The 17,079-nt window shown below is 40.9% G+C and overlaps 1 protein-coding gene across 2 annotated transcripts in view; it reads right to left on the bottom strand.

Annotated features, from left to right (window-relative positions):
• FMN1 (formin 1) overlaps positions 1–17,079 on the bottom strand; it is a 396,758-nt gene that overhangs the window by 159,028 nt on the left and 220,651 nt on the right. For both annotated transcript variants that reach the window (XM_065872037.1, XM_065872038.1), the window contains one exon: positions 11,647–11,734. In XM_065872037.1, coding sequence (XP_065728109.1) covers positions 11,647–11,734 — 88 coding nt within the window. The remainder of the gene's footprint in view (positions 1–11,646; positions 11,735–17,079) is intronic.

Raw genomic sequence — 17,079 nt, 5'->3', positions numbered from 1 at the left:
GGGAAATATAAAAAGCTAACCTTCAGGTCCATTTAGAAAGCTAACCTATTTTTACCTCTCATTTCCATCTTTCCCACCAATCCACGCTTCATCGTACCACCCAAGTTATTTTTTTTTTTAAACAAAGGTCTCAAAATTTTACTTGATGTTTAAAATACCTCAGATGTCTTTCCTTTAAATATTGGGTGAAGTCCTAAGGCCTTGGCCTGATTTTTAAGCCCATTCCGTTCCTAGCCCCGAGCTACACGTCCAATCTCATCTTTGGGGGAGGAATGGGGGAGAGGAAGTAGATTGAGAGATTAATTTAGGGCCAGCGCCAAGTATTCCACTGAGATTTCTCCTCTTCCACGAGGCTCTTAAAAGTAAAATAAAACTCAGTGGTGGAAGCAGCACTATGAAAAGATTATCTGGTTGAGCCCAAGAGCTTAAGGAAATTAAATGATTTCTATTACTTCTATCTTATAGGTTGGCCAGGGAAGGTTAGGTTATTGGTCAAAGGGTTGAAACTTAAAAAGAGCCTAAGTCCTGTGACTCATAGGAGAGCTGTCTTGCATGTACATTATCCTGCCTCCTATTCACCATGAATAGTTTAAGTTCGTACATAGGGCCAGAATCCATACCTGAGCATGCCAATCCCCAAATATGGGACAGTGTATTAGAGAATTGATTCTTTTTTTTTTTTTTTTTTTTTTATTTTTGGCTGCATTGGGTCTTCATTGCTGTGCGCGGGCTTTCTCTAGTTGTGGCGAGTGGGGGCTACTCTTCATCGCGGTGGCTTCTCTTGTTGCAGAGCACAGGCTCTAGGCTTCAGTAGTTGCAGCGCATGGGCTTAGTTGCTCTGCAGCACATGGGATCTTCTCGGACCAGGGATCGAACCCGTGGCCCCTGCATTGGCAGGCGGATTCTTAACCACTGCACCACCAGGGAAGTCCCTAGAGAAATGATTCTTGAAGGCGCTCACCATCAAACTCAGAAGCAACCCATGAACCCATTTAGTTAATTGAAGATTACATTGTAGAAAGAAATCAGTCCTTTATTAAAATATTTTTGGAGTTACCTAGGATCAGGTAGCCCCCTCCACTTTGCACTTGTACACACACACTCTCTCTCTTTCTCTCATACACACTCACAGACAAACACCCTCTTTACTGTGAAAGTTGAATAAGCAAATACCAGCCTACACAATTCTCCAGTGCGCCTCAAAGCCGTGATACAATAATTCCAAGTACTTCTAGCTGTTGCTTCCATCTCTATGGGGCTCATTACACCGACACTCCTGCAGGTGGTGTCAGAAAGGTGAAGTGCCAAATCCACAAAGGGGAGACCCCCAATGATTCATTGCTTCTGTGGTATCAATCATGGCTGGTGGTTTTTACTTTTATCTCCCCCTCTCCTTAGTTATCCCCACTCCCACTGTCAGTTCAGTTAGAATATTTCACCTACACTTCACAATATGTCTAAAGGAAGTAGACACACGCTGTGAAAAGCTGGTAATTTTATTGGGTTCCTTTACCTTTAAAAATCTGTTACTTGGTCAAGTCTGGTTTCTGGGCTCCTTTTTTGCAGGGAAATTGAGGCAAACGTTTTTATGTGGTCCTCTGGTGCCTGCTCTGTACTCCGAGAATTAGATACACAAGGATCATTAAAGTAGGGTTTCGCCCATTAAGATATAATAACCGTCAGCAGGGACAAAAAGCAGATCAGTATCACAAATTCAAACTAACAGGCGCACATAAAAACTATGTGCCTGCTTAAGGCACAGGCACGGGGTCAGGGTCTTACACAATAGGTAAATTCCCTCCCTGGTTTGGAGACAGCTTTTCACAAGACCAGGGTAAGGAGAGGGAACTGGCAAGAATTCTTGCTGCCCTCCAGGCATTTTTAACCCTGAACGCTTTTCTATCCCCAAGTGCACCTTGTCCAAATAAACACAGGACAGCCAGCATTCGCTGTTTTGAAGGACTTCTAATTAGCACAAAACAAGTACTTACTTAAGGGTGCTGTTCTTGTTGACAGAGTAGCATCTCTGGGCAAGAAACCCATGGCGGACTGAAGTAGGAAGGACACACTCCTTAGTCTTTTAGATTAGCCAAAGTAAACCTGGTCATCCAAGGTGTGGAAGATGTCACCGAAAGATGGCTGCTTTACCAGGCTTCGGCTGATGTTGGTTTTAAAAAGAGCCTCTATTAGCCCATTGTTTGCTTCCTTCTGTGTCCTTCAGTAGTTGACATGACACCTCTTCACAAGTGGGTGTATAAAAATCCTTTGCAAATGGACTAGATTTATTCTCAGCCCAAGAAAGCAAAGATGATTATTGGATTATCAATAGAAATTATTTTGTTAGGGCTTCCCTGGTGGTGCAGTGGTTAGGAATCCGCCTGCTAATGCAGGGGACATGGGTTCGAGCTCTGGTCCGGGAAGATCCCACATGCCGAGGAGCAACTAAGCCCGTGTGCCACAACTACTGAGCCTGTGCTCTAGAGCCCGCGAGCCACAACTACTGAGCCCGCGTGCCACAACTACTGAAGCCCACGTGCCTACACAGCTCGTGCTCTCCAACAAAAGAAGCCACCGCACCGCAACGAAGAGTAGCCCCCGCTCACCGCAACCAGAGAAAGCCCACACGCAACAACGAGGACCCAATGCAGCCAAAAATAAATACATAAAATAAATAAGTTTATGAAAAAAAGAGAAAAAGAAATTATTTTGCTAGCTCCCGAGTAGCCAACATAAAACTCACCTGTTTCGACCAAATGACTGATATTTTTAAGGCTTGATAAATAATTTGTAAGGAAAAGAGAATGGAATGGGGAAAGTAATATGGAAGGCCTTGGGTTTTTTATTTTATTTCTTTTTTTTTTTTTGGCCGCACCACGCGGCACGCGGGATCTTAGTTCCCCGACCAGGGGTAGGATCAACCCGTGCCCCCTGTATCGGGAGCACGGAGTCTTAACCACTGGACCACCATGGAAGTCCCAGGCCTTGGGTTTTTTGAACTCTCAGGTAATCTACCCCTCAAAACTGCCACAAACCAACTCCTCTGACCTCTCTCAAGAGAAAGGCAAGGATGTGGGGTCATGGAAGGAAGGAGGCTGTGGTACAATGTGAAAGCTGAGGGAAGGCAGAGCAGGAATATCTCCCCACAGCCTCACCTCCCAACAACGAGGCCATCACTGAGAATGAAGACCAAGCTTGTGATGAAACTGGGCAAGAGGTGAAAAGAAGGGGGCTGGGCAAGGAGGAGTGTGGAGGGTGGAAGAACCACACAGAGGCCAGGACAAGAGCTGCACAGAACCTGCCCTCCTGAATGCTCTGTACCCAAGTCTCTTCACGATGGTCATAGCTCTCCTATAGCCCTTCCTCAATACACCTCACTCTTTCCCTACTGACCACCATGTTCCTCCTCCGATTGGCACCAGGCACACCTGTGCAGACACAGGTACGGGCCAAGCCTCGTTCCATGCATGTATCCAGATGAAATGCTGAGGGCAGCAATTATCAAGCAGCTTAAAGGCATCTTCTGTGCGCTCCACCAGAGGGTGGGAAAGTAGGCAGCCCATACTGGAGATGAATACTTAATCACTCAGTAGCTAGCCTTTATCGGGAGCTTCCTGTGAGCCAGGCATTGCTCTGTTTTACATTTAATCATATGAGGTGACTGCTACTGCTGTCCCAAGTTTTATAGGTAATGAAACTAAGGCAGGAAGTTACAAAGCATGATTTCCCAAGCTCAGTTCCATAACCAATGACGCGACTATGACTGTACTTCTTTTAGCCTTTATAAGTGTTAGACTAGAAATACTCGCTCCACCTAAAATTCTCACCACCTTAAAAAAAAATCAGTGAACCAACTACCCACAACAGTCCATACGGAAACCTTTGCCTCTGAATGGTGTCACACGCTTTTTACATCAATCAGCAGTCTCCCAGTGGGAACCACAGACAGCCCATGCTGTCGTTTGTGTACAATCCGTAACGTCACCATTATTTAATTATTGCTAATACTTAATTCAATTCTAGTATGCTATCTTAATATATACTTCAATCTTTGTTAACTATTCACAGTTATTGATAATAATCAATACTGTGGTTCCCATGGCAAAAAAAAGAATTTCTAAGAAAAGGATAAAGAAACCCGGAACTTGAAAAGGCATTATCTTAGAAGAAAATCTACAGTAATATAAAGTCCAATTTTCTTGAAAAGATATTAATAATTGCAATTTTATACTGCACGGCAGAACCAACTAAAAAGGGAAGCAAAGGCACAGAGAATGAAGAAACACAAACAAAAGCTGCCTCCAGACACATAAAGAATAGCAACTAGAGAGGGAATATGTTTTACGATCTTATCTACATTGCCAAATGCTTGCTAGTGTGTCGTGTTAGTTGGTACAGACCTTTACTCAAGCTTGGATGGAAACAGGAGGCAAGTGTAAATGACACAGTAAACAGGAGCTGGCTGGCAGGTGAAAGAAATGACAATCCCAAAAGGGACACATCTAATCTGTTCCCAAAGCTCCAAACCACTCAATCTTATGAAGCAAAAATCCCAATTCTTTCCTAAGTCCAGGCATGTACTCTGCCGCAAGGTGCCATTTTATAGGTGCAATTAAAATTGTCCATGGTTCAAACCTCAAAGAAGGGCACAGGCGAAGAATTCACAGAACTTCCCCTCCTTCGTCCCGTCTATTCTCTGTAGGGCAGTGGAATGAGAAACAGTTTGGGTTAAGCTGCTTCTGTTCTTCCATTAGTTCTGGTTCTTTTAAGCCAAAATTACATTCCAGGCAGATTGGATGGTCTCAGCCAGTTGCCTCAAGGTAAAGTACAAAGAAATGCCACCCTCTGCTTTCTGGATTCAGCTCTGAGAGTGAAGGAATGCACAGGGGTTCAGAGAGAGGTGGGTGGGAACCCTGCTGCTCAGGTGTTTTAGACTTGGTGGGAGAAAGAGAAAGCTGGGAAAGGAAATACAGTAGCGTTAGAACTACTGTTTATACCACCGGTGCTTAATAAGTCGCTTGACCCTGGCGCCTTCCTTTGGTATGACAGTAGGTCGTGACCACCTGTCACCTTTGGTGGGTAAACGCCTTCACACATGCCTTCCTCAACTTGTTCTCTTACTTTCAACATACCGGCATTTGGTGGCGATGGTGAGAGGGCAATTAAATAACGTTTTCTGATTCTAAAATCTGGCTTTAACTAAACTTGACAAAATAAACAAGTTGGCTTCAAAAGATTCCTGCGGAGAAACCCCGGACTGAAGAAAATTCATCAACGGTAAGAAAAATGGCAGAGCAGAGGCTCTGATTGCTAGTACGAGTTCTTCATCAGTGGTGGAATGAATTAGAAGCAAGGACAGTTGAATCGGATTTGCCAAGATGTTGACCTCCATAAATTATAATAGAATTTATCCACAGACTGTTTGAAATGTGGGTTTAAGTCCACAATTTTTAATAATAAGCCTCACCCTATTTATATACTGAGCCTTGAGATATTAGCTGTTGAGAGCTTAAAGCCATCAAAATCAGTAAGATATTTAGAAATATTAATCTCATTTTAATTTATACCTTTGCATATATTTTATAATGTGAATATTAGTTCTGTCACACATTTACATGATGTACAATTTCTTAAAAACATATCTTGAGAAGCATGCTCTAAAACTTTTTACTGGCAGGGATGCACGATAAAAATTTCGGTCTTTGAGTATAGGTCTTCCAGGCTAGAATTAGAATATTCCTCAGGAAAGTCCTAGGCAATTCATGGTGAACTTCAGATGCCTGGTGAAATTCATTATGTTTTAGACAACTGGCATAAACCTTGACAGAGATTTCCAGAAATTAGGCAAAAGGGAGCAAAGTCCAGTGGGCATTCTCAGATCTGGGTTTTAGACTCTGGGCATACAACTAACTGAAATCCTCTTACATTTTGATTTGAGATTTCTAAACAGAAAGATAGTCTTTGATGCAGCTGAACCCCCCAAACTGAGATTCTGGACTAGTAGGAACTAAAGTGAAAAATGTTTTATTTTCATGTTAGATTAAATATTATAAATATGAATTCTGAGTGTACGGGAAATTCCAAATAGATGCCAGGAGGCTTCTGGCACTTAGTCTGTTGCAGTGCATACGGAGGTTTATATCAAGAATAGTCAACAGCAATTTTCCATCTCCCCTGGGAAAAGAATAAGAGGCAATCACTAACGTGGAATGAAAACACTAATTTGCAATCATGTAGGCAGTCACTGTGTCCAAGGATGCCAGATGCTTTTAAATATAAGTCATCCAGTTTAGCAGATGGAAAACCAGCAAGAAGTAAATCACTTATTTGGAATCTCTCCTGCACCAAATACAAGTGCAGTGGTATCATGACCAGTGTCCTGAAACTGTTCTTCCTCCACAACAAAGGTCTTGCCTTTAGTCACGCAGTGCTTTTCAACTTCAGTCAGTACAGGGATTTGGCTTTCTCCCACAAGATGTTCCACAACATCTGGGTAGAGAGAAACAGATGAGGGTGGCTACCTTTGGGGGGGGGGGTGTTCTGTCTCTAACTCAGCCCTATCTACTTAGCGTCAGGCTAGAATTTTCAGATGCTCATTGAAAACTTTTGCTGAAACGTCGCCAGTCATCTCAGACTCAATCAGCCAAAACAGAATCGACCTTTTTGCTTCTACCCTCTTTGCTTTCTCCCCTGTATTTCCATTTTATGTTTTTGGCACCATTATTCACATTCTTGTCGAAACCAGCAATCCAAGGTACATGTAAGACTTCTCCATCACTGTGTGAATCTGAGGGAACTAACCGTAGCAATCCTCTCTCCAAACATCCCTGGTATACGGTCTCCTCTACGTTTTCACAGACATAAGCTTAGTTCTGGCCTTCGTCATTTATTATGTCAACAATCACCGCCCCTTTCTAACAGATCTAGCCACCTTCAGGACTATTTCTGTTTATTCATTCAAGAGACCCTGGACGATCCTCACCTAGGTGCCCGGCACAACAAGGTGCTAGGGACACATCAGTGAGCAACCTCCATCCTGGAGCTTATATTCTGGTGGTGGATGTAAGTGAGAAGTAGAGGAACAAATAAAATATTAGCTGCTGTGCAGAAAATAAGAGAATTAACTTAGGGTGACGTAACTTAGGGAAGAGGATCTGGGAGGGCCTCTTTGAGGTGCGTGGCTGAACCCCAGCAAAGAAAAGGAGCAAGCTATAAAGAGCGGGGTGGAAAAGCATGCTGTGCTTTCAAAGACACAGAGGAAGGAAAGCACTTGGCCTGTTTAAGGAACCAGAGTACCACTGTGGCTAGAGTGCAGGGAGAGAGGAAGGGAACACAGCCAAGTGAAGGAGGAGGTACGGCTGTGGCCAGAGCATGAAAGGGCTTGGGGGCCAGTCTCCCATGGCCTCAGAGATATCTCTGCACTCAAAATCAGATCACAGACTGCCCCTTTTAAATCTGAAATTCTGTCTCCCTGTTACTGATGGGATAATGTTTAAGTTTCGTCTGATGATACTCAGTGCCCTTCCTGGTCTGGATGTTACTTGCCTTTCCAGCACTTTGCCCTGAAACAGGCCACATTCACATGTAACGTATATACTCTAGCTGTGCCTCTTTCCACATGTCTTCTTTCCTCAGTTGGAAAAGCTCCTTCTCTATGTGACGACCGCCACTTCATCCTCTAAGACTCATCTTAGGTTTTACAGGAGGAGCCAATATGTTGCTCTCTGTTATTTCACAGGAAACTCTATACTGTGATCTTGTGATACTTTGTACATCTCTCCCACCATCCTGTGAACTCTTGAGAATGTGAGAGTCTGGATCTTACGTGTTGTGGCAGTCACAGTGTCTGAAACAGAACTGGCATTCGGTACATGTTTACTGAGGGAGGGTGGGAAGGAAGGAACAGGGAGGGAGGGAGGGAGGGAAAGAAGGATGAAGAAGTTTTGGCCAAATGCACTGGAATGGAATTCATGACATTCTGATTTCATCTAGTCTAAGGTTTAGTCTATTCTTTAAAATCAAATTAAAATCAAAAATCACTTATTGAATGACATTTACACATGATACATTAGCCCAGTTCTTGGTAAATGATGCTTAATTATCAGAGAAATTCTGAGCAAAGGAATGCTACATGTCATAAAGGAACAAGCACTGGCTCTACTATTTGCCATCATCCACTTTGAATATACATTATATGCAGTGTCTAATGGACAACAGAGAAGTGCCCACCTTACAAATGAAGAAAATAAGGTTGCTTTTTAAGAGCTGAACAAGTGAAAACTGGATTATCCATCTGTGGGAGGTTAACTGTGGGATGAAACACCCAAAACTATTTTCAAGGTGACCAGCAAAAGGGAAAAGGGCATAAGCAAATATCTAATGCCAAGTAGAGACAAGTGACATGGACATAACAATGAACAGATATGATAAACATTTTTGTCATGACGATGGAAAATTCTCTGATCTCCTCTGAGTGAATCTACTAGCTTTCCGGTTTATACATCAGCTCCGTGTAAGTTTGCACTGAAGTGCAAGTTACCTCTGCACACTGACAAAGATGAATGTATGACCAGAAGGCTGAAGAACAGTCTCCCAACCGTGGTCACCTCACCATGGTAGACATGCTGTATGACCTTAACTGGCCGCCAGCTGGCCTGCCCCAATCAGATCTCACGACAGCTACCCCTCATACGTTAAAACAAACGTTCAGGTCAAGGTCAGCACAGGGAGTCCTTTCATCAGGATGACAACACAGGGCCAAGTGCATTCCATTCACGACCAGACATGGATTCAGAATGAAATGTACCTGACACAGCCCGGGCTCCTAAGTGACCTTCAGATGCCAGTGTCAGTCAAATGATTCTAAAGAGAAATTAAGCTCGAGTTATATTGCTATATTCATCTGGAATGCATTACTAAATGAAGACATGAAATGGAGATAATTTTTTTTAACTTAGGAGCCAACTCTGTGGTGGATAACAGAGATGCCCTGAAGCAAGAGAAAGAATTAAAGTGGTGTCCATGAGTCCTAGAAGTCTGTGATGCTACAATCAACATTTCCAGTGCTAAAAATGTAAGGTCACGTCTACTTCATATAAACATGTTCTTGTCCAGAGGAGAATATCGGAAAAGGTCTCGGTGAACCAATCTCTTATTCAAGTCACCATGAACATTCAACCCAACAAGGTTGGAGTGCCATGGGAAGAAGGTTTACAGTCCTGAGATGGTAACTGGAATAGCACATGGCTGGAATGAGTCTGATCCATATGGCAATCTGATGTGTACTACAACAGGACATGACGAAAAAGAAATGAATAAAGTCCAAGGTGCTGTTGACATTGTGAAAGCTCATATCCACAGTGCTACCTGTCAGGGTGATGAAACCAAGCACACTTGATTTTTACCAGGCTTACAAACAGTACCGTGGTTTAGGACAAGACTCTGCCACTATACCTGAAAAATTCCTTTCTATTTCAATGACTGCATCAAAAAAGTGACTCTCCTTGACAAAAGATTATAAACTTCCCTGCCGATATTTTTTGGTTTTATTTTTTCATTTTTCATTTGCGTCAGCATCACAGTTTTCTGTGTGAATTTCAGAAATTCCATTCTAGAAGATCTAATACCTAAAGCCACTGAAGAATCCTTTTCTAATTTTGATGGTAGACCTTGCCAGCCACCCTCTGCCCCAAACTCAAATCAACTAGTGCAACATTGTCTGAGGTTTAATATTCACACTTAGGTATTCAGTTCTACTATTAAGCTTAAATATTAAAAACAGACAAGCTTATTTGAATACTCTGTGACTGTCATCTGACTCAGGATATGTTTAGTTTTATGTGGAATTTTAAATGTTTGTAATAAAGCAAAATTTTAAGCCCTTAACAAAGCTTTTTTCAGAGGAAAAATAATGTATGAAAGTTTCTTAAGTGCCTTTCAGTTCGGGACCTACGGGTCTTTTGCTGCGTCTCAGAATAAAATAACTTTGAGGCAACACCAACTAAAACCTGAAAGGAAGTGTGGTTTCAGAGTGTCTCCTGTTACACCCAAGCTAAATTCTACTGAAACCATCTATGAGAGATTGTATTACCACTCAGAAAATATTATCAGTGACATGTCAAAATGAAGATTTACATTTAACTGATGACCGAGAACGGGGGAACGTTGTCTTCATGCAAGACGCGGATTTCAAAAACATCAGAAGGTTTTTGGGTTTACTTTTCTAGGGCCTAAGAAAAATATATACAAGTAAAATTCCCTCTCTAAGTGTCTTATTTCAAACTGAGCCAAAGGAAACCAAGTTGAAATCGCGTCATTTGAAAAAGAATAGAGGATTAAGGAACAGTGACATAACTGAGTGAAGAAGGAGAGTGTTTCTCCATAGAAGCATTCCTGCTAATGAAGAAGAAATGAGGGAATTAGGAGATCATTATTCGGAAAACTTCTAATGAAATAATGAATCTAGGCAAAGATCATTAGTGCCCACCAACATCATAGAGACACACCAGATATTATGTACCTCTTGATAGAGTACACAATAGCATCTGTGAAGTACTCTTCCCCCACTCAGATTAACTCTCTAGATCAAACTAACAGTTTGCAGGAACCACAGGGGACAGAAGAACGTAATAAAAACCCAGGCAACGCAAAGAGCAAAATCTAAAATGTGGGAAATTCCACAGGATATTCTTCTTTTTTGAAGAAACTGGCTTCTTCAAAAAAAAAAATAATTATGAAAAAAAAACAAAAATAGAGGATAGAAACCTCTAGATCTAAAGAAACCCCTGAGAGGGGACTTCCCTGGTGGCGCAGTGGTTAAGAATCTGCCTGCCAATGCAGGGGACACGGGTTCGATCACTAGTCTGGGGAAACCCCACATGCTGCAGAGCAACTAAGCCCGTGTGCCACAACTACTGAGCCTGCGCTCTAGAGCCTGCACGCTGCAACTACCGAGCCCATGCACCATAACTACTGAAGCCCGCAAGCTCTAGGACCTGTGTGCTGCAACTACTGAGCCCATGTGCTGCAATTACTGAAGCCTGTGTGCTGCAACTACTGAAACCCACATGCCTAGAGCCCATGCTCCGAAACAAGAGAAGCCACCACAATGAGAAGCTCACGCACCTCAACGAATAGGAGCCCCCACTCACCGCAACTAGAGGAAAGTCAGTGCGCAGCAACAAAGACCCAACGCAGTCAAAAAAAAAAGAAGAAACCCCTGAGAGATGGACACATCTAAGGCAATGCGTGAAATCTGTTTGGGTCCTCATTCAAACTAACTGTAAATGAATGGACGAATTTACAGACAATCAGTGATATTAGAACTACATACTTGATGACATTGAGAAACTATTGCAAATGTTTTTAAATGCATGCTGATGGCATTGGAGTTACGTTTAAAGTATCCATATCCTTTCGTGGTGTGTTACCATTTTAAAGGATGAATTATAAAATGTCTAAGAGTTGCTTCATAGTAATCTAATGGAAGGAGGGTGCTTTAGATGAAATAAGAGTGGATTAATGGTTTTGTAGCTAGGTACAGGGTACACCGGATTCACTGCGGCATTCTAATTTTGTATATGTTTGACATTTTTCACAATAAAAGCTGGAAAATTTTAAAGTTGGAAAAAAACGATGAATAAGACTTACCCTGCTGGATATCTTTCATTTCTAAATGCAAACTAGATATCAAGATTCCCACAGTTTGAGATCGTTTTCCATCCAATAACTTGATGATCTGGAATTTTAAAAAATTAACACAAGCTCAAACAACCAGGCAATCTTTCAGAAGCATACCAAAAACCTCCATAGTTTTAGACAGTCTGGTAAACTAAACTGATGCTACAGTCACTCTATTTTAATACTTTAATTTGAATATAACTTATCCACAAGTATAGATATTTTAGAAAATAAAGGAAAAACACCACCCCAAATTCCACCAATCTAATACGAGCACTCAAATCTTTATTTTACTCTGATCTTTTTTATTCAAACACATCTTAACTAAGTTGTAATTGCAACACATGTACAAGTTTTTATCCAACTTTTCCACTTATCCTTGGCCTGTTTCCACGCTGGACTTCGTAAGTCAGTTCACAGCCTCCAGCCTCCTTGGCTGCAGTGCAGGATCGTCTGCTGAGTGGTTTAGGGGAAATATCATTGAGATCTCGACTCCGCTGTTTACCAGTGATATGGCCTCGGAAAAGCGACTTAACCTCTAGGAATTCAACTTTTTCATGAAGTAGGGCTGACTGTACTTAGTCTGTACATTTATTCTAGAAATTAAATGGCATAATATAGGTAAAGCACCTAAAACAGCTCCTGACACAGACTTCTTATTTAAATAAAATTGCTCTAGTCAGGAGGGTTAGGTTGCTTTGTATTTGCGCTATGATTAATATAAATAATACTCTGTACATACAGATTTAATTTGAGATTATTTAGAAGTGGTCTTTTATAATAATGTATGTATACAGAAACTCTTATAATCCTTTTAGAGACTCCAAATACCTCACTGCCAATAATTTCAACCCCTATGAATATTCCATGGAGAGCTCGTCACAGTTTTGTCTCTCTCTAAACCAGATCAGCCCCAGAGAACGTACTGCACAGTGGCCACTAAGGGAAAAAAAATTATCTTTTTTTTCTCTCTTGTGGCAGGGCTACAAAAATCAATAGGAAATACGCACAAAACATCACCAAACCTTATGTTTTTTTGTTTTTTTTTTTTAACGGTACGCAGGCCTCTCACTGTTGTGGCCTCTCCCCTCGCGGAGCACAGGCTCCAGACACGCAGGCTCAGCGGCCATGCATGTGGGATCTTCCCGGACCGAGGCACGAACCCGTGTCCCCTGCATCGGCAGGCGGACTCTCAACCACTGCGCCACCAGGGAAGCCCAAAACCTTATGTTTTTAATGCACTTTTCTGGGTAAAATACAAACTAAAGAGCTATGCTTCCTCTCCCACCTATGTATACACAAACTTACCAAAAACGTAGTGAAGATTAAACAGTAACACCTACATTTATTTTGATACTAACTAGCTGAGTTGCTTGCTGGTTGAACAATAAGGGATAACAGGAGCTTGCTCCAACCAAGACTGTCTATTTGTCCAACTGTCTAATTCCCTACTGATTGATGCTGAATCAATTAGCACCAGCCCTTTATCTTTCTCTGCTCAGCATGGCTACTCTTATCTTACTGTTAGGCCGAAAGTACAGTAAACACTAAGCTTTCATCAAGATAAAAGGAAAATCTGATTTTCAGCCTAATGTGTTTAATCATTTCAACATTAGCCTTAAGGATAGATTCTTGGAGGATACAGAATTGCAGTTTTTAAAAGAAATAAAGAAGGTACTTGGTATTTTTATTTATTTTTTGCACGAAAGCAAAGGAACAAGATATTATGTATATCAAATATCTTCTTAAAAGATGCAATTTCTAGCTGTTTCTTACAGAACACAAATTTAAAGTGAAACGATTTTTAAAGTCCAATACAAAATTAAGAAAAACCTACCGAAGCTTCACGTAAATATTCAGACGTGCATTCATTCACTAACAGATATCTGCTGTGCATCTGTTACATGCCTGGCACTGCTCTGGACTCATGCCCTTGACGTCATAAATTTTGTAGAATTTAATGATTTAAAATAGCTGAGAAGAACTAAAAAGGCGAATAAAACCATGAGTTGAACTAACTGCAAAGCAAATTCAAAATAAGAAAAGCTTTGGGAATTGACTAGATTTATCCCTAAAAGACCAAGATAGTGACTGAGATTCGAGCTTGGTCGTGGCATACACATCAATGTCAAGGAGACAGGCACAGGAATCAAATTTATGACAAGAGGACAACTGGGTTGCAAAAATGTCTTCAAACCAATATTCACCATGCTATCCAGTTAGGGTTCTGAAAACCCTGGGTAACACATTCTACCTACGGGAAAAACAAGGTTCAAATTCAAGATTCTCTAATAGCTAATTAAAAGAAAGCAAGAGAGTAACCACAAGAGAACAGAGAGAGAGGGAGGGACTGAAATTGAGATTGAGGTTCTGTCTGTCATTGGATAAAAGCAAGCAGCCATCATCAAAAAGTCTACAAACAATAAATGCTGGAGAGGGTGTGAAGAAAAGGGCACCCTCTTACACTGCTGGTGGGAATGTAAATTGGTACAGCCACTATAGAGAACAGTATGGAGGTTCCTTAAAAAAAAACTAAAAATAGAACTACCATATGGCCCAGCAACCCCACTCCTGGGCATATATCTGGAGAAAACCATACCTTGAAAAGATACATACACCCCAATGTTCATTGCAGCACTATTCACAGTAGCCAAGACATGGAAGCAACCTAAGTGTCCACTGACAGAGGAATGGATGAAGAAGATGTGGTACATATACACAATGGAATATTACTCAGCCATAAAAAAGAATGAAACTCTACCATTTGCAGCAACATGGACGGACCCAGAGATTACCATACTAAGTGAAGTAAGTCAGACAGAGAAAGACAACATATATCGCTTACATGTAGAATCTAAAATGATACAAATGAACTTATTTACAAAACAGACATGGACTCACAGACTTCAGAAACAAACTTATGGTCACCAAAGGGGAAAGGTTGGGGGGAGGGGTAAATTAGGAGCTTGGGATTAACATATACACACTACTATATATAAAATAGATAACCAAGAGGGACCTACTGTATAGAACAGGGAACTCTACTCACTATTCCGTAATAACCTATATGGGAAAAGAATCTGAAAAAGAATGGATATATGTGTATGTATAACTGAATCACTTTGCTGTACACCTAATACTAACACAATATTGTAAATCAACTATACTCCAATTTAAAATAAAACTTTTAAAAATAAAAACAAGCAAATCCATCCCCACTTCATTGTTCAACCAGGCTGCCCTGTGGAAAGGATGTTACCATCCTTGCAATTCTGTTTAATAACCTGGCACGGCAAGTGTCTGGAAAGAAAGTGTCTGTTACCTTCGGCTGGACTGAAACCTTAAGAGTTTTCTGAAATGCGGTGCTCCTTCCTAAAAAGGGGGTAGGCAGTGCTCAAGTCAGAGCATTTGTATTCTCTTCCCTATTTGTGTCAAATTCTCTGTCTACCTCTAACTAGACCTTTAAAAAGAGTCTCTCTTCAATTGTGGAATAACACCAGGTTTCTCAAAACCAGCTAAAATGGTAGGAACACAATGGACACAGAATGGATATATGCCCTAAGCCCTCGTCGTTTCTTATGTTTTCATGACTGAAAGGTTTAGTTTTTTTATTTTACTACAGTTAGAGAGAGAGAGAGAGAGAGAGAGAGAGAGAGAGAGAGGAAGGAAAACATGAAATCTACCATATTAACAACATTTTAAAGGTACAGTACGTCACTGTTAGCTATAGGTACACTGTTGTACAGCAGATGTCTAGAAGTTTTTCATCCTACATGATGGAAACTCTAGACCCCTTGAACAGCTATACTCCATTTCCTTCTCCCCCCAGCCCCTGGACTGCTTTCTGCTTCTACAAGTTTGACTGCTTCAGATACCTCAAGTAAACAGAATCATGCAGTATTTTTCCTTTTGTGACTGGCTGATTTCACTCAGAATAACATCTTCGAGGTTCATAGATGTTGTAGCATGTGATAGAATCTCCTTCCTAAGGCTAAATAATATTCCATTGTGTTTGTGTGTATATATATGTGCGCATATACATATATACACATGTGTATATATGTATTCCGTTGTGTGTGTGTATATATATGTGCGTATTGTATGTGTGTGGGCATATATATAAATATAGCCATCAATGAACATTTAGCTTATTTCTACTTCTTAGCTACCGTGAACAATGCTGCAGTGAACAGGGGAGTGCAAATATCTCTTTGAGATCTTGTTTTCAATTCTTTTGGATAAATACCTAGAAGTGGGTTGCTGGATAATGTGGTAGTTCTATTTTTCTAATTTCTCAGCATCTTTACCAACGCTTATTACATTTTTGTTTTTGATAACAGCCATCCTGCTAGGTGTGGTTTTGATTTGCATTTCCCTGATGTTAGTGATGTTGAACATCCTTTCATATACCTGTTGGCCATTTGGAGGTCTTCTTTGGAGAAATGTCTATACATGTCCTTGCCCATTTTTTTTTCCTTGCCCATTTTTAAATCAGGTTTATAAAAACTGAGTTGTAGGAGTTCCTTACATATTTTGAGATATTAACCCTTTATCAGACATACGGTTTGCAAATATTTTCTCCCATTCCATATATATCCTTTTCATTCTGTTGATTGTTTCTTTTGCTGTGTAGATGCTTCTTAATTTGATATAGTTCCACTCGTCTATTTTTGCTTTTGTTGCCTGTGGTTTGGTGTCATTTCCAGGAAATAACTAGCAAGACCAATGTTATGAAGCTTTTCTCGTGTTTCCTCACAGGAATTTTACACTTTCAGATCTTACATTTAAGTCTTGAATCTATTTTGAATTGATCTTTGTTTATGCCGAAAGATAACCGTCCAATTTCATTCTTTTGCATTTGGATATCCAGTTTTCCCTACACCATTTGTTGAAGAGACTATCCTCTCCCCATTTTGTAGTCTTGGCACTCTTGTTGATGATCATTTGACCACATTCATGTGGGTTTATTTCTGAGCTCTCTCCTCTGTTCTGTTGGTCTATGTCTGTCTCTATACCAGTACCATCCTGTTTTGCACACCGTACAACAGGCATACCTCGGAGATACTGCAGGTTTGGTTCCAGATCACTGCAATAAAGTGACTATCACAATAAAGTGAGTCACACAGATTTTTTGCTTCTCAGTGCACATAAAAATTATGTTTACACTATGCTGTAGTCTAGTAAATGCGCGAGTATTATGTCTAAAAAAGCAATGTATATACCTTAATTAAAAATAGTTTATTACTAAAAACTGCTATCACTTGAGCCCTTCAGCAGGTGGTAATATTTTTGTTGGTGGAGGGTCTTGCCTCAGTGTTGATGGCTTCTGACCAGTCATGGTGGTAGCTGCTGAAGACTGGGGTGGCTATGGTAATTTCTTAAAATAAGACAGGAATAAAGTCT

The sequence above is a fragment of the Phocoena phocoena genome, chromosome 2 (genome assembly GCF_963924675.1).
Source record: "Phocoena phocoena chromosome 2, mPhoPho1.1, whole genome shotgun sequence".
Lineage (NCBI taxonomy): Eukaryota > Metazoa > Chordata > Mammalia > Artiodactyla > Phocoenidae > Phocoena > Phocoena phocoena.
This window is presented reverse-complemented; position numbering and strand designations above follow the sequence as displayed.